We start from the raw sequence: 23,711 nt of genomic DNA, 5'->3' as shown, positions 1-23,711 counted from the left end.
GATCATCCCAGAGTGCAGGAAACGGAATAATGGGCTCAAGTTACAGGAAGCCAGATTCCGGCTGAACATCAGGAAAAACGTCCTGATGGTAAGAGCAATACGACAATGGAACCAATTACCTGGGGAGGTGGTGGGCTCTCCCATACTGGAGGCCTTCAAGACAAGGCTGGACAGCCATTTGTCAGGGATGCTCTGACTTGGATTCCTGCATTGAGTAGGGGGTTGGACTCGATGGCCTTGTAGGCCCCTTCCAACCCTACTATTCTATGATTCTATGACTTATTTATTCATTCATTCATTCATTCATTCATTCATTCCATTTCTATACCTCCCAATAGCTGAAGCTCTCTGGGCAGTTCCAAACAATTAAAATCATAAAAACAGCATAAGATACAATATAATCTGGCCACATCATTGTGTGTGAGTCCTTTCTCTGGACTGGGCCCATTATGCACACTTCGTATGTGTGGAGCGCTACCTTTTTATTATGCTCAAAAGAAATTCCATTGTAATAGGATCAGCTTTACTCAACATTTGAATCCTCATTGTAGGAAGGTATATTACTGCTGTACTGCAGCCATATATTGAATCAGAATTCTGAACAATTGGGCACTAGTTATTGATCTAAGATTATCCCAACCAAATGTTTAATTGGTATCTTAATTGGAACACCAGAAAAAATACAAGCAGAAGTGAAGTCTGTGGTGAAGTGAAGTCCGTAGTGTGAATGGAGTTCATTTTTTATGGATTCTTTGAAAGCACTTCTAGAAAGCCTATTCCATGGAAGAGAAATTAGCCAAAAGTATTTATTTATTAATAATACTTATAGACCTATTAATATAAGAGATATTAAAATAAGCGGTTTACATATAAATATTAAAAATCACATTTAAATACACTATTAAAACCATTTCAGTTACAATAACAATACAAAGTAATACAAGGAACAGTAAGATATGAGAATTAATCACAAGCCAGAGAAAGCCTGCAAAGTATTATTGATTTTTGCTTTTCTGCTGATCTGGACTCAGCAGTGAAGGACTGAAACCCTCTTGTGAAGCCTGTCTCCTATGCAAGCCTCATCATAACCACTGAGTTACTGCAGGGGAAGGGGGGCACTGACAGGGCAGGCCGTGTAGATCATTCCTTGCAAGACTGGCCCTACTACCACTAGGCAGAGTGAAGCAGCAGCCTCTGGCTGAGGTGGCTGATTTTGGATGTCATGAAAGGGCAGTAAACATTTATGTATGTATGTATGTATGTATGTATGAGAGCCAGTGTGGTGTAGAGGCTAGACTGTTGGACTGGGAGTCGGGAGATCCGGGTTCTAGCCCCACTTGGCCATGGACTCTCACTGGGTGACTTTGGGCCAGTCACAGACTCTCAGCCCAACCCACCTCACAGGGTTGTTGTTGTGAGGATAAAATGGAGGAGAAGGAGGACTATGTAAGCCGCCTTGGGTTCCTTAAGGAGGAAAAAAGGTGGGATATAAATGTAATAATTAATAAATAAATAAATGTTTGTTTGTTTGTTGTCTTCTTACTGCATTTATACTGCCAGGCAGGGGGAGAGGTCCTTGTAGGATTTTCTACCTCAGGTGCCAAAATCACTTGCCTGGCCTTAGCTACTGTGCACCTTGACTTGCAGGGGGTGGGGGTGGAATTTGCTGCTCTGCCTAAGGCAGCCAAATGTCTTCACCTGGCTCTGGTTCCTGGCAGCCTGTGTGTGCACTGCATCATGTGGGAGAGAGACTGTGGACTGGGCACTGTAATGTCAGAACGGCATTCCAGTCGTCACTCCATGTTCATTCATGCTCTCTATGAGTAGCTAATGTGCAAGCATAGTGTGTCAGCATATTGGGGATTGATTGGTGAAAGGAGAGAGGCTCTGTGTTTGCCATCATGGTGTGGCTGTTTCTACCTGCCTTGCCACATCCCCAGCCCTAGGGACTTTCATAAGCTGCTACTGCTGCTGCTACTTTGGGAGATTTTCTACATGAGGCATTTATTGTGCACTCATCATTCCCCACTCAGTATTGTTTACAGGTTGTTTAAATGACATTGTGACCCTCCAGTTTTGGTTCTGTGTCTAACAAGCACTTTGGGCGAGTTTTTTTTTAAAGCAGAGAAAATGCAGAATTTAATTGTGAAAGTGAAAGAAAGCACAATTTCCTCTTGTGTATTTGCACTATTCTGGTCTACCACAGTGCCACTTATAATTATGTAACAGAAAAGCTCCTCATATAGTGCTCAGATCTCAATTCTGCAATGAAACTGAAAGTAGATTAGCAGCTGATTAGCAGCCTAATGTAAAAAAGCTCTTAGTATCTGTGTGAAGGTGTTTGTGCTGATCCAGGACAGCTTGGGGACATCTGCCCAGGAAGAGGCTTTTTCCATCTTGCCTCTCCTCATGCTGTGCTGCCAAGAGGCAGCATGGAGGGGAATTGCCATGACAATGACAGCCCCCTTCCTTGCCTCAGGAGGTGGGACTTCGGTGAGAGGAGGGTCTCTTTCTGCTGCTTAAGGGTGGGCTGCTTGAAGTGCCTGGTGTGTGTGTGTTTTTACCTTTCCCTTTATTCTGCTGTCAGTTTGATGTGGATGAAGTATCTTATTGTTAGGTCTGCCTACATGAGCTGTTTAGGGCGCAATCCTATCTATGGATGTTCAGATGGAAAAAGTCCTAAAACTCCCAGCATTCCCCAGCCAGCCATGGGAGTTGCTGGGAGTTGTAGGACATTTTTTATCCATAGGATTGTGCCCTTAGTGAATGGTTTAAGATGAGTATATGTTATTATTTATTACTTAAATTTCAGTAAGTTTTAAATGAACTGTAATTGAGTGGATGTATGGTAATATCTTATCATTATGGCAATTGTATTTGCTTGTTTTGTGAACCACTTTGAGCATAATGTATTATGGAAAATGTATATAAATAAATTGGTTAAGACTGTGACTATGGTGACGGCGGCAGCATTGCCAGGAACTCTGTGGGAGCGGTGGCTCGTTGTGTAGTTGTGTAGTTACTTTAGCTTTTCTACCGCAGTGTATTTAGCAATTGCTTAGTTGCTAGGAGAGCATAGGGTCATGACTAGATTGTTGTGGCCTCCAATAATGGAAGCCGTTGGATCAGCCTGCCTGTGATAGACCAGGTTATGCAGTCAGGGCCAGAAATACTGGAACAAGGATAACTGTTTTGGCAGTTGGCCTCTCTACACCACCACATTGAAGTTGAAAGGAAACACACCCAGATGGGAGCGAAGGCAGGACTTCCGGCTGTAATTCAAGGGGTTTGACAAAAGTGGGGCACTAACCATTCAGGAAGTACAGCCAGTGGCATACACACACACCCATCGTTGGTGGCTCCTAAGTAATGGAACAAATGGCTGACAAGCAGCTGCATGGCCGGGGTGGCCTGTTTCCTGGGTGCCCCATGACCAATCAAGCAGATAAAAGGCCTGGAGGTGGTTCTGAGTGTCACATTCGCATTTGGTAGCTGTTCACTGGAACTCCCAACATGAGGTCCAAAGAGGTGTCCATGCGAGTGAAGGAGGCCATCATTAGGCTGAGGAAACAACATCAACCCATCAGAGAGATAGCAAAAACAGTGGGAGTGGCCAACACAACAGTTTGGAACATCCCGAAAAAAAAGGAATTAACTAGCAAGCTCAGCAACAGCAAAAGGCCTGGCAGACCACGGAAGACAACTAAAGTGGATGACTGCAGAATTCTGCTCATGGTGAAGAGGAACCCTTTCACAACATCTAGCCAGGTCAAGAACGCTCCTGAGGAGGTAGGCATGTCATTGTCAACATCTACAGTCAAGAGACGGCTTTATGAATGTAAATACAGAGGCTTCACAACAAGGTGCAAACCACTGGTAACGCTCAAGAACAGAAAGCCAGATTAGCCTTTGCCAGCAAACACCTAAAAACGCCTGCCCAGTTCTGGAATAAGATTCTTTGGACTGATGAAACCAAGATTAACTTGTACCAGAATGCTGGGAAGAGAAAAGTATGGAGAAGGAAAGAAACAGCTCATGATCCAAAGCATACCACATCATCTGTCAAACATGGTGGAGGCAGTGTTATGGCATGGGCATGTAGGCTGCCAATGGAACTGGGTCACTTGTGTTTATTGATGACCTGACTGCTGATAAAAGCAGCAGGATGAATTCTGAAGTGTATAGGGCTATACTTTCTGCTCAGATTCAGCCGAATGCTGCCAAACAGATAGGGTGCCGCTTCATACTGCGGATGGATAATGACCCAAAACATACAGCAAAAGCTACCCAAGAGTTTCTCAAGGCAAAGAAGTGGGATGTTCTTCAATGGCCAAGTCAGTCACCTGATCTCAACCCAACAGAGCATGCTTTTCACTTACTGAAGACAAGACTGAAGGCAGAAAGACCCACAAACAAGCAGCAGCTGAAGGCAGCTGCAGTCAAGGCCTGGCAAAGCATCTTGAGGGAGGAAATTCAGCATTTGCTCATGTCCATGGGTTCCAGACTTTAGGCAGTCATTGACTGCAAAGGATTTTCATCCCAGTATTAAAGGCAATCCTTAAGTTTGAAATGATGTTGGTTTGTTCCATTACTTATGAGCCACCAGTGATGGGGGTGAGTGTGTGCCACTGGCTGTACTTCCTGAATGGCTAGTGCCCCACTTTTGTCAAACCCCTTGAATTACAGCTGAAAGTCCTGCCTTCGCTCCCATCTGGGTGTGTTTCCTTTCAACTTCAATGGGGCCAAAACTGCCAAAACAGTTATCCTTGTTCCAATATTTCTGGCCCTGACTGTACTTCTCACAGAAAAAGATGTAATAAAAGCAAGGGCAGTAGAAGGACCAAATTCAACAGTAACAAGGATGGTGAAGCTGGAGATGAAGAGAGTCCTTAGAATGAATAAATAAATACATCCGTGGACACAGATGTGTCTTTATTATTTATTTTTATGTCAAGATTCTATTTCCTGCTAACAATAATAACCATCACTGCTGAATCTGCTTTTAAAAAATCATTTAGCCTCCAGGCTTGCATCTCCTAGATGTCAACATGGCAGAGTCAACAAAAAAGTAATGAGTAGCATATCAGTGTGCTTCAGCTCTAATTCTCTGAAAGAGTTAACTGGACATTTCCTTCCTTTTTTGTAAAAGAATACATTTCTGAAAGACTAGATCTTTGTGTTGTATGTGTGCGTGTACAAATGTTAGCAAACAAACACAAGCATGATTTGTAAATGAGATCTTTTTAAAAGCATTCGCTGTCCTATGAAACGTTGCACACTTGGCTTGCTTGTCATGCCTTATAGTAGCAACAGTATCATTCTATTGCAGCACTTCACCAATGTTTACACAGGTGTTTTCTAAAACATTGGGGCACAATTCAGCCCTTTTACACATGGACTGGATAATGCACACCAGCCCCAACTCTCAACTGTCCCAGAGGAGAGGAGCCCTAAGAGTAGGATGCTCCCTATAGTCCCTAGCTGGCAATGCAGGCATGACACTGCATGCTGACCTTCACACTTAACTATCCAAGGGGGAGGGTGTAGGGTGGTTGCCTGTACTTACCAGCCACCACTGAGAAACTAGAAGAAAGTGGCTCAAGCAGTGTGCCCAGTGTGCCCTCCTGAGATCCCAGCCACTGGGACCCAAGTAACCTAGGTGTTCTGCCAGGCTCCTTCTGTTTCCTTCACAACCATTGGAACCTATGGGACCCAGTAGGGACTTCTAGGGCTCTGCAACATGACACCCTCTGGTCACTGCAAGTTGCTCCAGGTGGATCCTTTGCATGGTCTGGACTTACAGGGACAAACCATCTTCCATTGCCACAACCAAGTATGCAGGCCCATCTGGCCTAGGGTGGCAATGGCCACTGTATGCTTTTTGCAGATCCTTGGGGACTGGCCTCTCTCTCTCTCTCTCTCATACTACATGCACACTCCATATCTGAATTATTATTCAATGGTTACTTACTTCAGGGCAATTCTGTCCTATCAAAATCAAGGGGTTTTGAGTCACCTTATAAGATGTTCAACACCAGGACACACAAACCAGAGAATAGCTTTTAAATTCCTTACTTAGAAAATGATTTCTCTACATTTTTACCTTGAGAGAAGGGTTTACTGCTGTCTCTCTTTGGTTCTATAATCCACCCTCACTTTTCAGGGAAGATGCTGCTTGCATGGTGCCATCTGGTGGACATCTTGATAGACACTCCTTAGCTACAAATAAACCTGGCATCCTAAACCCAGATATTTGCCGAGGGTTATCTGCAGACAGTGTCTGCCTGTGATGCTGTTGTAAGTTCCCTGCAATTCTGGTGTGATCACATACTTTGTGCAGAGCTAATCTTACCATTATGTAATGTGAAGCAGTTGCTTTGGGTAGTACATTCCAGAAGGGACACAATTTCTGACTCCCAGTGTAAAACCATATCTCCATGTGTCATTAAATCATGAGACCTGGGCCAGAGCAGGGGGTGGCATGGGGAGGATGCAATTTTGACTTTCCCCTTCAAATGCAAAAATATCAAGCAGAGCAATCCTATGTCTACTAAGAAGTAAGCCCCATTGAATTCAATGAGATCTATTACCACCTAAGTGTGTATAGGACTGCAGCCCAAGGCTAACACTTGTTTTGTGATACGACATTGAGTTAACTATTTGCACCACAGTCTTAGGACATTATCCTATCGCCACTAGAAAGCATCTAGATGGCCATAGGATTTTTTGGTTCCCAGAAATCCTACTCCCCACGCCCACGTAGGAGATGTGGTTCGTACTCAGCTCCTTGCTCAGAAGAGCAGTGTGGAGCAGCCGAAAAGGGGGCATTCCTGGGGGCGGGGACTGCGGAAGCGCCAGTACAATGCTTCCTATGTGTCATCCAGTCTCCCACACACCCCGCTCCGAAGCATCTCACTTAGACAGCTGAAATCGGCTGTCTAGCCACAAATGCAGGGCATCTGGAGCGTGCTCCACCTGCCCTGCATTGGATAGCCGGCCGCCACTGAGTTTGAGGGTGGCCGACTATCCTGATAGGATTACGCCCTTAATTGCATAAGCACTTAAGTGCAGGCACAGCACCTTCACAAGGGCCCCATCATACAGGTCCACACACATCCAGGATTTGGCCACAACTTTCCCTGGCAGATCCCAGATTGGTTCACTCATGTGGATCTCCATGACACCCATCTGTTGTTGGCTTTTTTTAGAATCAAAGCATAGTTTTAAAACATGGTTTCATTTCTTGTGGTCCAGAAATAGGAGCGAAGTATCCAAACAGGAGATAGGTACAAGGTATTTCTTGAAGCATAAATCAGAAAACAGTATTATCTTGTACACAGCATCTTTTAAAAAAAACTTTCGTTGACTTACCATGAATAATACAATATCATTAACAACAACATAATTGTCAGGAGTGCTTCTGAGTGCAGGGAGTGGGAGAGCAGTTCAGATTCTGAACAGGAACCACCAGACATGGGGGAGGTATGATCCCAGGCTAGTCCAGACATGGATAGGCAAGCTTCTCAGGTTTCAAAGGTCCAGCTGGAGGAAGATCCCTCATCACGCCCCCCCACCCCCACCCCCGGTGAGAAACAGCGAACAGGGAGAGGCGGTGTTTGGTGAGTCTGAATTAATAGATGCAAGGCGCAGATGCCGAGCCAAGAGGAAGATGGCAGGGGCAGAATTTAGAAGATCTTCCCGATTGGAAGAATTTAGAAGGTCTTCCCGTTCTCATATTGGTCTTTATTTCATGTTCATTATGACTGTGTGTCCAGCTTACTCATTATTAGCTTCTGTCTTCCACTATTTTATTAAGTCTTCCAGAATTACTTTTGGACTGTTGGGAGGGTTATGGTCCACTGTGCCTTTATTTATGAAAGTGATAAATGGAAACCAGATTTCCATGAACTGGTCATATTTCGCAATCCCTGGTACCACGCTACTGTGATGAGTTAATCTTTCTGAGTGTGCACTTTTCCATATTTTGGTAAACCAGCCCTGTATTGAACATTCAGAATGTGCTTTCCAGTGCTGCTCAGCTTCCAACATGCAGTCATTAACAAAAACAGCAACTTTGAGATCCTTTGTCCTTTTTATTTCAGTTGGCACAGACCCCTTAATTGCTTTTTATTGATAGCTCTCTTCTGGCTCCTGCAAGTAACTCATACTGGAAATTGTTGTTAGGAAAGACTGATGAGAAACTGTGTATGCATGCCAATCTCTTGCACATGTGCATGTAGAACATCTGGATTGACACCAGTATTTTGACTGCGTGTGGAATATTTGGACTGTCGTTGTGTCATGTAAACCTCGTCATTGTGGGTTATTTGAGGGTTAAATAACCCTCGCATAACCTTACTACTAATAGAGAGTTGTTTAACCCTCGAATAACCCACAATGGTTGGGTTCGCACAACATGACACAACCGCCGATTGTCCCGATCAGAGGCTGCACATTGGAAACAGTGGCTGCACATGCCCAGCATGCACTGTGGCTCATCGTGGGTTAAATAATCCACAATAACCAGCTGTGTGCAGTGAACCAGGTCAGAGTCCTCAACAGTTCCTTTTGTACTGAAGAAAGAGGTGGGTGAGGATGAATAATTCAAGGTATGCATTGGAAACACAGTCAGGCACAGCATTCAATAAAAACTATAAATGGATCTTTTAAAAATGTATTTTTATTGATGTAATGGCATTGATATTTAAGTGGCAGTTTACAGAGCAGCTTTAGCAAAAAGAGATCCCTGATAGGCACTTGCAATCTCAGTTTAGACAGTGTGGGGAGACCACAGAGGTAAAGATAAAAAAGGACAGACAAGTCAAATCAACAGAAAGGGAATGAATCTGAGATAGAGTGGCCACATATGAATCACCCAAAAAGAGGAAAGGCATCACCAAAAAAGAGGACAAAAGAGGGCAGAGTATATTATTTGAATATGCTAATTTGCATGCATAGATGTGAATGTAGAAATACTTTAAAGACATTTTATCTTCTCTTCAATTCAACAAACAATATAATGTTCAGGTTTTGTGTTCACCAGATAAAAAGATGGAGACTGCAGAACGTATAAAATATTTCAGAATGTGCTCATTGGTAAAAATGTTTATATCCTATGAGTTTTAAGGTTTTTGCTGGACCAATCTACATGCTTGGCTTTATGACTGTAACGTTTAGGGCACAATCCTATGCATGTTTCTATCAAAAAAAAGTGCTACAAGTCCCAGTATGCCACTGGCCCGCCATGCTGGTGCACCCTTAGTCAATGAATTGGTTATGGCTGCAATTCTGTATCCACTTACATGAAGGGAAGCCCCATTGAACTCAATAAAATTTACTTCTGAGCAAACATGCCTGGGATTGTGCTATATGACTGTAATACATACCTGGGAATAAGCTGTATTGAACACAATGGGTCTTTCTTCTGAGTAAGCATGAATAGGATTGTACTATAACTCAATCCATTTCTAACATGTTCATAGACTGAGAAGGGCCACCATCATCCCCCAAAAACCAGGCAGCAGATTTTAATTTTTTAAACATTATTTTTAATATAAGTACTTATCAAAATGGCAGCTGGAAAGCACTATCTTAGAAGAGGCATTCTGTCCTGTGAAAGAAAGGCAGGAATGCCTCTTCTCACATGACAGCTGCTCTGTGACATGTGTACATCATCTATAAACAAAGACAGTATGTTTTTGCTTCTTCTTCTTTAGGACTACTAAAATGTGTCATATCAAAATCTATGCAGATTTCATTGATTAGTCAATTAATTAACTAAGATTTCTTTAACTAGAGGACAGCTCTACTAACCCTAGACATTTGGCTTGGATCCACTCACATAAAGGGGTTTTCCCTGCCCTTCTCCCCACTGCAGTGCATCAGAGGGGGCAAGGAAGCCCCTCTACATGAGTAGCCAGTGGAGGCTGGTGGCTCCGATGTCAGTGGGGCAGTGAATTCACTCTGGGCTTCAGTCAGAACGCTCAAGGACCTATTCAAGGTTCTGACTGGTTCTGACTGAAAACCAAAGTGAAATCATTGCCCCACTGACATCGGAGTCACCAGCCCCCACTGCGAGCAGCATTCCACTCATGCTATGCTGCCTCCAAACAATGCTGTTCATTACCAGTCAACACCAGAGAGTATAAACCTTTGCCCTTACTCAGATTTATAATCTGCAGGCGAAACCTCCAGCAACAGCTGCAGGTAGCAAGTAATCTTGTCAAAAAACTCAAAATGTACTTTAAAATGCACAAAAAGCAGATAGAAGAGAAGACCCCCAAGCATGAAAAGGGAAGCATAGATGTACTGCACCTTTGGAGACCAGACTACTGGAGCCAAAACTAAGAACAATGACATCGCCACCATTCCAAAGGCAACTGGTAAAAAAACCTGGAAAATATAAAACAGAGGATTGAGAAAGCCAAAGTCAGACATAGGAACAAGCATGGAATAAATGTAGAAAAAAATAAAACACTTTTTAAAATATTCTGAACACAGATGTTGGATATAGGTGGCAAGAACTGAATCAGCCCTTGGCAGAATCTCTCTGATGCTGCATTGTAAAAACCATTTTCTCCAAGATTTCTGAATATCAAATGATCAGTTTGTGGTCACTAGGAAGAGTATAAATAACCATTCAGTCATTTGGCACATCAGCCTTAGGCTGTAAACCTATACGCACTTACCTGGGCATAAGTCCAGTTGAATTCAGTTAAGGTTAGTTGGAATAGACATGTATAGGACTGGACTGTTGAACTGGCTTTGTTTTAAATTGGTGACTAACAGCCAAACTACACGTTACACGAATTGTACAGTGTGTAGCCCAGGGTTATCTTTTATTTACTCTAGTGTATGTGTGTGTAGCCCTGATTTGGACAGGGACAACCATGCTCAGGGAGAGAAGGACGGAACCTCCCTCCCTCAGTTTTTTGGGGGGAGGGTTAAAAAAGAACAAAAGCCTCCATTGATGCCAATGGAAACGTTTTTCTTTCGCTAACTCCCCCACAGGGAAGAGAATTTGGGAAAAATATGAGGGGGAGGTTTAATCCTCCTCTTCTGGAGTGTGGTGGCCCTGCCCAGTGCATTTACACTAGAGTAAATAAAAAGATAATCCTGAGCTACATGCTACACAATAGCATCATGTGTCGTTGGGCTTAACAGGAATGTAAAATCTGCCATGTGAATAGCACGAAACACTTGAGAAAAGCTCAAATGTGGAGCAAATGAGATGTGTGGGGCAACCACATGTATGTTAAACACATGTTTTCCCCATTCAGATACAAAGCAGGGGTGGGTCTACACTTTACATAGAAAGGAGCAGGCAGGGAAAGGGAAGGAAACCCTCTTTACATCACTAAGCACTCTGCTGCTTTTAAGCTGTTGTTTCCCCAGCTCAGCTCCAATACCAGAAGTGAGCCAGGCAGGTAGAAAATTGCTTAAAGCAGCAGAGAGCAATGATGGAAGGGAGGAAAGTGGTGGATTTTGCTGCCTTCCCCTGCATGCTTCTTTTTGGGTAAAGAGTAGCTCTCAGACAACTAAGTTTTATATATGAATGAGACATACATGTATTTAATATACACATGGTTGCCCCATACATCTAGAGCTTTTCTACACAAGGCTGTCTGCTGTATCTACTTTTGGTTTCGTCGCAGAATTAAAATCAAACAAGGAGCGTTTCTTTTCCTGCTTTTCTATTACATAACCTCTAAGTGGCACTGTAGTACAGTGGAATAGTGCAAATACCCAAGAGAAAATTATGGTTTCTTTCAGAATTAAATGCCGCATTTCCCTGCTCTAAAAAAACTCACTAAAAGTGTGCTTTAGACCCAGAAACAAAACTGGAGGGTCACATTGTCATGTAAGAACCTGTAAACAACAGCGAGTAGGGAATGACGAGAACATGATAAAGGCATCATGTAGAAAAGCCCCTAGTTTGGCCTTTAGTGCCATATATGAATATATACGTAATATAATCCACAAGCTACTTCAGTTGTCACACATATTTCATTTAAGGCAATCCAGCAGTTTGTTCTTGTACTTTAGAGCATGGGAGCAGCCAGTAGAAGGGAACATCTTGGCTCTGTACGTATCCAGCTGGAAGCGGTGCATTCAGTTGGAAGTGGTGAACAGACAGGAAGCAAAGCATTCGCTTGCTCTCGTGCAGCTTGGACAACCCATGGGTTGTTGTTATGTGCGATCTGGTTCCTTGTCTCACCACAAACTGGCCCTCTCCAGGCCCATCTTTGTATTATGGCTGTTGTATTGCTGCTTCAGGGCTCATCAAACCCCCTTACACAGCATACCTTTACCACGCAGGTGGATTTATGTGAGTAGGGAGAGACTAGAGAGGAAAGACTTTACCAGATCTTAAAGGCTACCAGGATGGCTCCATTGCCTGGTGCAACCTTGCATGGATGAAATGTGGAGGATTCAGGATTGTGTATGACAAATTCATACATCTGGGCCACTTGCTTATATAACTGGATGCCACTTCAGGGGTTTGCAATTTCAACATTGGCCTCTGACTGCGCTGCTGCAGCTGAGTAAAGAATAAAATCAGGCACTCTGTCTTAACACTGCAGATTTGCTGGATGTTTTCCATTTTCCCATAGTCCTGACAAATAAACTGGGCTATTTGTCAACGTGCATGGACAGGTTTTCCATATCTGAAACCTCATAATAAATCTACCTTTAAAAACAAAACCTCTCAAGCACAGCATGCATATTATTACAACTGAGACAGCAGAGCAATATAAACATGAAAGCTGTAAAAAACCAAAATCCTCATTTGAAACTTCTGTGTAAGGGAGGTATCAAATTGTCATGTGTTACACATTATTTTGCTTCTCAGATTCAGTCATTGATATGATGGGTTTCAATAGAAGGGTTAAGGGAAGGAAATGGCTACTGCATAGGCTTCTGACCTATATGTCTTCATTTCAATGTCTTAAGTGAGCCTAGGCATGTAAGTGTACGCAGGCAGGGGTCTCTCTGTGTATACAGTTGTATGCACATGAGCTCGCTTCAGACATTGGAATAAGTACATGTAGATTAGGCTGGAGCCTGTTAAAACAAGGCCACCTCCACACTGGTCTTTCTACCCAGAAAGAATGTCTGAAAAGAGTTTAGAGGCAGACAAAGACAACAGGGAGATAGGCAAAAGAGGGCTCAATGAGCTCTGCACACATATAATTGCTAAGATGGCTTATCATGACATTTCTACTTCCACCCATCTTATTGTAACTAGGGGTGTTTCTACATTAAGCAACCCCCCCCCCCCAAATCCACATCCTTTCTGGAGCTTCCTGCTTTCGGTTTCTTTGCGGGATTAGGAAGGGCTCTTTTACACGGCAGCCACCTGGTTTGAACTGAGGGGGTGCCTCCCTCCCTCCCTGGCATCTGTGCAAAGGAGCAAGGGAGGGGGTTCTTGTTTTCGTAGCTTAACTTCTGCTGTACTCTTTTCTTGCAGCCCCCAGGAAACCTCTGACTTACTTCTGAGTAGACATAAAATGTAAGATTGTGTCATAAGTCTGCAACCCTTGGCACACTTACGTGGGAGTAAGCCCCACTGAACTTTATAGGGTGCTCTGAATCAATACAGGACATTGCTTCTGAGCTTGGCGGGGTGGGGGATCAGATGTGTCTCCCTTTGTTGCAGGGAGGCATTTTACACCCTTCTCCCTCCAACTGAGAAATGTGCTCAAGCATTTACATGGCAGAATTGAGGAAAGTCCTTCCTCGGCAAAACTTGAGCGGAGGCAGGAGTTGCAATTGGTGAGCGACTCTTGCCCTCGGGCCTGTCAAATCTTCTCCTGCACACCCCGCTCCCATCCTCAATGCCTTCGTCATCCTGACTGCGCGCACCCCCAGCAACTGAAAACAAACTCCCACAGCAGGCAGACACAGCAGTTTCTCCTGCTATTGGAGAATTTCACGGGGAGGTCATGGCGCTCCTGTTCCGTGGGCTGGAAAAAATATCACATTTATTGTGTTTGGGGAAAACACGGGATAGGCTGGGGAAAACTGCAGGAGACATTCTGAACCTCTACATTTCATTAGTAAATATCCTTCTCTTCACTTTGGAAACAATGGTGGTGCTGGGATTCTGGACCATGCTAAGTCATGGGCCCTATTCAGGTATTATGAACATCTAACTGTGGAGGCGACATGCACACCCGCCAGCCCCAGCCCCAGCCCCTCCACCCTAACCTTCCCAGTTCTGAAGAGGGGCTTTAACTGCCTTTGGCTGAATGTGGTTACAGTGCTCCCTGTGACTGAGCACCCTGATTGTGCAAGTTTCCCTATCATGCTGAGGACTGCAACTGCGTTCAGCTGAATGCAGCCTCTCTCCAGACTTTTCCCATCAACATGGGTAGGTTGTGGTGGAGAGGCACGCATGTCCCCTTGTCCCCTCCACAACTAGACATTCTTGATACCTGAATAGGGTTGTGACCTTTTGAGAAGGTGCAGGAAGAAATGTCCTCCCATGATGATGGCATGGGACTAGATATGTAAGTCTGAAGGCTGTAGTGTGAAGGGGCATTGCTCAGTGGTCATACACATGCGTTGCATGCAGAAGGTCCCACATTCAATCCCTGGCACATCCAGTGAAAAAGAATAAGGTCACAGGTGATGTAAAAGACCTCTGCGTGGATCTTCGGAAGAGCTGTTGCCCATGAGAGTAGACAATATCACCTAGAATAGATGGACCCATGATTTGACTAAATATAAGGCAGCTTCAAATGTTCTCATGTCCCATTGATATCAGTGGAGCTAAGCATGCTTCGGTTGAGTGATTACACTGTCCAACACTTGTAAAGGTTTGCAAGGCCCACAGATGAAGTGCAACATAATGCCATTAGACAACTTTGTTACAGATTTTAATTTCTTCCTTTTTACCTTGTATGGCCTATGTAGATTAGGCTCTCGGTACCGGAGGACAATCAGGCTAGTGCACGTTAATCCAATCATGAGCCAAATGGAGAATCCAAAATAATTAGTCAAAGCAATTAGATCGGACGGGATAATAAAAATGGATGCAATCACAGTGGAGAAAATCATGGCTGGCGATGGAGTGCAGTACTGGATGTTAAGCATGGATATTATGATGGGCAAGTGTCCAGACTGGCTTCCAGCGTAGCTTAGTCGTCCAAGTGTAAACATGCTGCTGTTGAGGGCCCCAAATATTGAAACAGCCACAGATGCAGGAATTACCCAAGCAACTGAAGGGATCACTCTGTCAGCCCAAGTGACTGCTACAGCAACTGCAAGAAAACATCAATATCATTAAAAGGCAATAGCTCCACAGACTTCATGGATTGGTTCACACACAGCTGGATCACTGAGTGAAACTGTGTTCTTCAAGGTTTCAGTAAACCTTGAAGAACAAACGGTTCGTCTCTAGAATTCTGAAGCGACAGCATTTGGGGATCCTGGATTAGATACAGGACTGATCTTGTGCCTTTAATAGCTGTACAGAACACAGTATTTCAAACTGTGCAACTTCTGCCATCATGAGGTTGCCCTGTAGAAAGATGGAGCATCTGCCAAAATTCTGCATTGTAAACCTGTTAATGGCACCAAAGAAGTACTATTTCATAGTGAAATAGCCCTGATTATGGCAAATTTGGAACATCAAGCATATCCACTACAAGACAGAGTGATTCTGGCCAGTACTGCCTACAGTCTAGCAAGAACACAGATATAAAATGAATGCAGTTTTGTCTCTGTTATTTCTTGGCAGTCTTGTTTTGTCTTTGAAATCTTGTAATTACTTCATTTGTATTCCCAGAAACAAAACTGAGTGCCTATAGCAATCAAACAAAAATCTGTAATAATATTGGCCATATTATGTCTTTATACTACAAACCGTATCATAACTCGGAGGCAAAATTCTTCCATACATTGCAATGGGATTTGGGTCTCCTCTCAAAGTAAACCAGAGGAAACTATTTTAAACTAGTATCAGACGAAGACTTAAAATCAGGAACTTAAAATCAGGTTATCAGGCTACCTTTAAAATGAGGAATAACGAGTCTTAGTGCTTTTGCTTCATGCCACGTTCCTTACCTCTGATCTGCAAAAAGCTAAAAGCATTGGCAATTGTAAATGTACCTCCCCCGAGAATCACCAAATGGAGCATTAATCAAAGACATGCACAGATGTGTCTATGTTTTTCTGTCGTCTTCAACAGAATTCATAATCATGTGCATTTAAGTGAGCTTATGGTTAGGGTCAAAGTCTCCACTTCAATTACGTTTAGAAGGCCCTGGCTTGTCTAGTGAATTCTGTGCTGTATCTGTTGTAGGTATTATCAAAGGTTTTATTGAATCAAGAATGCAAACCAGGAATCATACCTGAGGAAACAACTTCTTTCGGGGTGAGAACAGTCAGGTATGAAATGTTTACCAGCAAGTAAAACACCGTTACTAAAGGAAGTGCAGTCATCACAGTCCAAGGAATGTTTCTGCTGGGGTTTTTAACCTCCTCTGGAAATATAATGTACAAGTTAGTTCACAACCATTTGTAAAAAGAAAAAGCATACATCACAATTATTTGCTAGGCTCATGGCTATTCTCTTTATATAATTTTCCATCATGAATAGAATTTCGTAAGTGGCACTGAATCTTGAGAATCCCAGGCAGTGTTTTATTTGCTTTTATAGCATGCTTCTAGCTATAGGCAATTTGTTTCAAAGTATCCAGTAGGGCCTGCGAAAACTGAATTTAAGCCACCCATGGGGCTTCCACTTATGCTTCCTTGTTCATTCCTTTCTTCACTGGCTTATTGTCTTCCTGGTAGCATATTGATCCTTGCAAAATACTTCCCTATACTATAAGACTAAAATGGGGGGAGATGAAAGAGAGAGAGAGATGGCACAAATATGGATTTCTTCTCTATAGCAACTCCAAGCAAGCAGATCTGGGGTTAATGCAGAGATCTGATGCGAACATACATTATTTCAAGTGCCTGGAATGCTACAAATTTAGAGCACTGCCTGAAATGGAAGATAGTGGGGTTGCCACTGCTCCAGCAAAGTTCAGTGTGTACACTGAAGCTTTGTGCAACTTTGGCCATGTTTCAGTGGAGCCAGGGCTTGCAGGGATGCAGCACAGGCACTTTTTGATTAGCAGGGATAGTGATGTCACCTGCCACACACGCACCCTCAGAATTTCCTGTTCTCTCTGAGCTTAGCTGCAATCCTCAGAGTAGCTGGGAGGGGGGGGTGACAGTGAATGGATTTTCCCAGCAACAATATCCTTGTTTCCTGTTGTAATACAAAGTATTTCTGGGTGGCTTGGTCTTGAATGGGCAATTAAGACCCATTAGCTTTACAAAAGAGGATCGACTGGTGGAGATGGGATCTGCTAAAACTGGTTTGTAGATAGGGATCAGCACAGATACCTGAATTTTTGGACTATCCTTGGAGACATGGCGATGGAAACTGTCATGATGAGGACCGGGATTTCAAAGTTTACCCCTACACCACTGATGTTCACTGTGTGGTACTGACTCAATCTGCAGTGACTGCATCATCACTCAGTAATTTAGCTGAGTGGCTCTTTCCTCAGAGCGAGTAACATTAGCCAAATCGGCATCTATCATGAAGACAGTGAGTGCATGATCCAAGTTCAGCCTTGAAGATATGGAGCAAATTCAAAGAACAAGCTCCATTCCTCCAAAATTTATACTCTTTAGATTTGTTCAGCCCCCCGTCCCCCAGCAAAAGCTGTCGCCGGGAGTAAATCAGAAGAAAGATTTCATCACCAACTTGGAATGTTCTAGATGAGAAGTATGTACCGATCCTTTCTTTTTCTTAACTCCCTGGTCTTGGCACAAAAACACATTCCTTGCACCAGACTAGAGAGGACTGCTTAAGAACAAGTGAAGTTCTATAGCCCAGCTTGGCTAACAGTGTCATAGGATTGTGTGGCTAGCCTATGTTATAGCTAGGGATGTCAGAGAAATCCGCTGCGGATTCAAATGAGGCCGGATTCCTTGCAGCGGATTGGGACCACTTAGCTCCACTCCAGGAGGACTGGAGGCGGAACGGCACTCGACTGCTTCTTCCAGCCAGAGCCGTTCGCCTCCTCCCTGTCCCTGCCGATTGACATGTCCTTATTAAAAAAAAAAAAGGCGATTGGGATGATGTGCCCATAGACTTATACGCAAATAGAGTCATGAATCTTGCGTGTCTATGTATCCATAGGCTTATACGCAAGATTCACTGCTCTATTTTGCGTATAAGTCTAGGGGCACATGCGATCAGCAGGATGTGCCCATATACTTGTACGCAAAATAGAGCTGTGAATCTTGTGTATAAGCCTATGGACACACAGACTTATACGCAAGATTCACGGCTCTATTTTGCATATAAGTCAAGGGGCACATGCGATCAGCACGATGTGCCCATAGACTTATATGCAAAATAGAGCCGTGAATCTTGCGTATAAGCCTATGGACACATAGATTTATACGCAAGATTCATGACTCTATTTGCGTATAAGTCTATGGGCACATCCTTCTGATCACCATTTTTTTTTTTAAGATTTTTTTTTTTTTTAAGGCAATTGGCCGGGACAGGGAGGAGGCGAACGGCTCTGATTGGCAGGAGGGAAGGTAAGCACCCTCCAAGCCAGTTCCACCCTCAGAATCCGAGCGGAGCGGAACCGCTCTGGAGGATTCTGGGGGGGAGGAACAGATCGCCTCCCCCCCATGGATTCCCCACCAGAATAGACAGTGGGGAATCCGTACACCCCTAGTTATAGCTGGTTATTGTAAGTAGGGATGGGGGAGAATTCCGCCACGGACCCCAATGAGGCCGGATTCCAAGAATCCGACCCCATTGGGGCCCGTGGCGGAACGAAGCACTCACCTTCACCTCCCCGCGGAATCCGTCTGGGTCGGATCCGTTGCTGCCTCGATCCTGTGGAGCCGGCCACCACCTCTGCATCCCCGGAGAATGTCAATACGGCCGGCAGCCATTGCCGTGCCATATCACTGTAAGTAAATCTCCAGACGCAAATGGCACTCACTACACCATTTGCGTCCAGAGACTTACTTTCAGCGATACGGCACAGCAGTGGTTGCTGGCTGTATCGACATTTGCCAGGATCGAGGCAGAGCGGAGCCGGCCTGGATGGATTCCGGGGGAGAGGAACGGATTGCCTCCCCACCCCCTGTGGACACCATTGCGGAACGGACAGTGAGTGATCCGCCCACCCCTAATTGTAAGTCAACCAAAGCAACGTACCCAGGAGCTTATTTCTTACAATACACCTAGAGCAGATACCAATTGCATGGTTTACATCTCCTTGCTTCGCTTTCAAAGAGTGCTAATATAATGAACAAAATCCTGGCTGGCTAAGAAGGTTGTATCTGCTTATAAAATGAACGGAAATATCTGTTTTCTGTATTGTTCATAGCCATGCCCATTTAGGCTCTAGGAATATTAATACTTTCAGCATGGTGAATAATGGAAGCACGGTTTCATGCAAGAGGTAAAATGTGTTGCAAAACATATAAATATGGAGCTAGTGGAAAGCCAAAAAGATACTTTTACATGGCCCAAAATGATTCCATAAGAACATAAGAACAGCCCTGCTGGATCAGACCAAGGGTCCATCTAGTCCAGCATTCTGTTCATACAGTGGCCAACCAACTGTCGACTGGGAACCCACAAGCAGGGAATGAGTGCAAAAGCACCCTCCCACCCATGTTCCCCAGCAACTGGTGTACATAGGCTCACTGCCTCTGGTACTCGAGGTGGCACATAGCCCTCAAGCCTAGTAGCCATTGATAGCCTTTTCCTCCAGAAATATGTCCACCCCCCTTTTAAAGCCATCCAAATTGGTGGCCATCACTACATCCTATGGTAGAGAATTCCACAGTTTAACTATGTGCTCTGTGAAGAAGTACTTCCTTGTATCTGTCCTGAATCTCTCACCAATCAGCTTCATTGGATGATCCCAGGTTCTAGTATTTTGAGAGAGGGAGAAAAATGTCTCCCTATCCACATTCTCCAAACCATGCATAATTTTGTACACCTCTATCATGTCTCCCCTTACCCTCCTTTTTCCAAGCTAAACAATCCCAGCTGTTGTAACCTTCTCTCATAGGGGAGATGCTCCAGCCCCTTGATCATTTTAGTTGCCCTTTTCTGCTCTTTTTCCAGCTGTACAATATATTTTTTTAGGCGTGGTGACCAGAACTTATTGCAAGTGTGGCTGCACCCTAGATTTGTATAGGGGCAGTATGATATCAGCAGTTTTATTCTCAATTCCTTTTCTAATTATGCCTGACATGGAGTTTGCCTTTTTTTACAGTGGCCACACACTGGGTTGACATCTGCATTGAGCTATCCACCACAACCCCAAGATTCCAAATTGGCCTAAAATGCAGCAGCTCTGTGCATTCATTAATTGTGTGGTGAAGACAGGAAGTTAGCTAGAAAATAAGCTGGCATCCTTACTTCAGTGGGGTTCAGATAAAGGAAACTGTACTCTGTGTGGATGCAAGTGGCTGCTGTGTTGCACTCAACCTGATGAAGAGTTCTGGAGAACTCAAAAGCGTACACATTTTTGTGGAATTTTGGTTGGTCCGAATAAGGGCATGGCTAAACAGTAAATTCACTGTTCACTGTCCCCTTATGAACAATCTGTCCTGCAGACTCCCCCTTCCCTCTCTTCCCTCCGCCTAGAAAATCCCTACTGCAGGCCTGTATTAAGGGCCCTGCCAAGAAGCTATATAGAACCCTACTAATAAACCAGTTAAGTTACCAACACTTGTGTGGAGTCTCAATTCCAGTCAAGGCTCAACAGACAACATAACTGCAAGTTGACAAGAGAAAATGGGAAATGTACCTGCCAAATAACTGAGAGACCACCAGCCGCCATAGGCATAGAGCCCTTGGAAAAATGCTTCTGCAATCTGCGCGGCATCAGGAATGTCTGAGCTGAAAGCATTCTCAAACCTTGCTATGTTCTCTTTCCTTCCTCTAATCAACAGGACGATTCCACCAATCGCAATGACAGACAGAGCCATCATCTTCAGGATGGTAAAAACAGTCTGCACCCAAGCAGCCATCTTGACACTTCGACCATTGAGGATCCCGAGAAACCAGAGAACAGCCAAAGCCAGACATTTCTTTAGCACTTCTGGGGCCAGGCACACACCATAGAAAGGCTGGGTAGCATACTCAGCAAAGAGCAAGGCCCGAGCAGCATTTGAGGCTGGTTTGTTGAACATCGATGTCCACAGAAAGATAAAGGCCAGTGGAGAGCCAAGGGCTCTCTTTATATGGCTGTATTCTCCTCCTGAAAATGGTAACGCCGTGCCAAGCTCTGCATAACAGAGAGCACCCATCAAAGATATGACACCACAAGCAGTCCAGATGATCAACGCAATGCCAACATTGAGCAAAGAATATTTCAGAACTCCAGTAGGGGAGACAAAGATCCCTGCACCTACAATTGTACCTACTATAAAGCTAACTCCTTCAAAATATCCTATAGTTCTTTCCAGCTGCATCTTGCTGTTTTCGTTTTTATTTCCTTCTTTAACCTGGTCACATTGATACTTCTTCATGACTTTTTTTTTGGTGCTGTTTTTCAAAGAGAACAGTTAGTAACATGAAGACATTAGTTTCCTTCTCTCCTTCCCTGGGTGCAGCAAAACACTACTTGAATGATTTATGAGGTCATTTCAGACTTGTATCCTTTTAAGTTTAACAAGAAAAGTGCTGATGATTAACCATGTCCTTATCAAAAAGTTGGCCAAGTCTTAATTATTGACTGTTCTGCACCTCTACCCTGTCCCAATGTGTTTCCAAATTAAGGCTGCAATCCTATTCACTTACCTGGGAGTAAGTCCTACTAAACTCAGTGGGGCCTACTTCTGAGTAGACATGAACAGGCTTGTACTGTTAGTTGAAATTAGGGCCTGGGGCTTGTGGGTGGAGAACATTGATTAGACCAAATATTTGTGGAAATGACCCAATAATTCAAGGAAATACGGTTTCATGAAATGGTCCTTCCCTGAACTTTGTTTCTCCAAATAATTTAGTTGATCCTTCAGCACATTTACTTGTGAGCAAGTCATATTGAACTCAGAGGGGCTTACATCTGATTAGAGATGTTAGGATTACATTGTTAGAGTTGTATCCAATGTTAGTCCTACGTAGAGTAGATCCATTAAAACAAATGGAACTTAAGTTAGACTAACATTGGATACAACCCATAAACGTCTATTACCCCCTATCCATTCACCCCCAAAATGGAATGGGATGCCTTTTAAACTTTTAAATAAAGCATCTTTGGGGATTTTTCACAACATTCTGACATTTTTAAAAACGAAAAGAAATACAAACATAGGGCTTTTCTACATGAGGCTTTTAACTCACCATTTAACTGAGGCTTGTTCTTCCGGATTCTTTGTGGGATTAAGATTGGCTCTTTTGCATATTCTTTTCTGGGAGTTTTCTTTCTCTTCCTCTCTATATGTTCCATTACACAGCCGCTAGGTGATGCTGTGGTATAGTGGAATTGCACAAATAAATGAAGTTTTCATAGTGCCATTCACAAAAATACCAGACTTTCCTTGTTAGAAAAACACACACACACACACACCCGCTATAATGGTTGCAAAGCACAGGAGAGGTCCTGGAGGAGGAGGATGTCATGTAAAACACACACGAACTGCCGTGAGTGAAGAATCACAAGTGCACAATAAATACCTCATGCAGAAAGGTTCATAAACATTTTTTTCCAGTAGATCAGGTTTAAAAATAGGGTTGCATGGAATAGCACACTGACATTTTTTTAAACAAGCCTACTTCAATTACTGCCCCCTTGGGGACAGTAATTGTTTTATTTAATACTGCACCTCTTGAATAAAATGAGGTGCTGGAGAAATGATCCATCAATTCTGTAACAGTATTTGTTTTTCTGTAGATATTCACTTACAGTCCACTATAATGGTTGCTCACAGTGAGCGGCAAAGAAGGCAGTCATTTTTTATGCTGGCAGCCATTTTTAATTTCCCAAAATTAAAAAAAACCTCAGGAAAGGGGTTTCTGGAGAAAAGAAAATAGGGTACACTCTAATCCTCCCAAAATAATTTTGTCTCACCCTCAAAATACAGCTGAAACAAAACAGCCAATTTTCAAGTGCATGAAACATCTAAGAAATGGTCCTTCTTAATTCGGAACAACCCTTGTTGAAATGGAGTGTACTTCTTGTTATGCTGTATATGCTTACAACGTATATCTGTTTGGAGACAACAAGGCCTATGGTTCACCATTATTTATGTACTTGTTTTAACATTAAGAGTCATTACTGTCTTTATCTGTCATGGACATATGACATGAAAATATGTTGAACCAACATGCTTCCCATGCTCAGTAGTGTTGCCCCTTCTTCCTGGTTTGATTTGGATTTTAGTTTAGCAAACCAAGCAATTCCCCACCCACACTGGAAAACAGCCGAGTTCATTCCAAGCGCAACTTGGATTCTGTGGGACAACCTCTCCAAACCTGATGCCCTCCAGATGTCAGTTCTGACTAGCCCCAGCCAGTGTGGCCAATGGTCAGGAATCCTGGGAATTATAGATCAAAACATCTGAAGGGCACGAAGCTGAGGAAGGCTGCTGTGAGATATCATCACAAATGCAACAAGGCCTGAATCTGTCCCTCACCCTTCTGGACAGCCCTC

At 43.6% G+C, this 23,711-nt stretch overlaps 1 protein-coding gene across 5 annotated transcripts in view; it reads right to left on the bottom strand.

Annotated features, from left to right (window-relative positions):
- Positions 1 to 8,660: 8,660 nt before the first annotated feature.
- Positions 8,661 to 23,711, bottom strand: part of SLC7A13 (solute carrier family 7 member 13) — a 28,390-nt gene continuing 13,339 nt past the window's right edge. Inside the window, exons 3-8 of one of the 5 annotated variants that reach the window (XR_014789830.1) lie at positions 22,403 to 22,528; positions 20,865 to 21,344; positions 16,359 to 16,490; positions 14,902 to 15,266; positions 10,104 to 10,392; positions 8,661 to 9,933 (exon numbers count right to left, since the gene is read on the bottom strand). Coding sequence is in view for 4 of the 5 variants with exons in the window: in XM_084848021.1 (XP_084704147.1) it covers positions 10,159 to 10,392; positions 14,902 to 15,266; positions 16,359 to 16,490; positions 20,865 to 21,588 (1,455 nt within the window). In the remaining variant the exon portion in view is untranslated. Of the gene's footprint in view, positions 10,393 to 14,901; positions 15,267 to 16,358; positions 16,491 to 20,864; positions 21,589 to 22,402; positions 22,529 to 23,711 lie in introns of those variants that run through there. The other 4 variants (XM_084848023.1, XM_084848022.1, XM_084848024.1 and 1 more) reach the window with 4 other exon arrangements.

This window comes from Heloderma suspectum, chromosome 4, assembly GCF_057233095.1.
Source record: "Heloderma suspectum isolate Gila_16-S chromosome 4, 16-S_ref, whole genome shotgun sequence".
In the NCBI taxonomy this organism is placed as follows: Eukaryota; Metazoa; Chordata; class Lepidosauria; order Squamata; family Helodermatidae; genus Heloderma; species Heloderma suspectum.
This window is presented reverse-complemented; position numbering and strand designations above follow the sequence as displayed.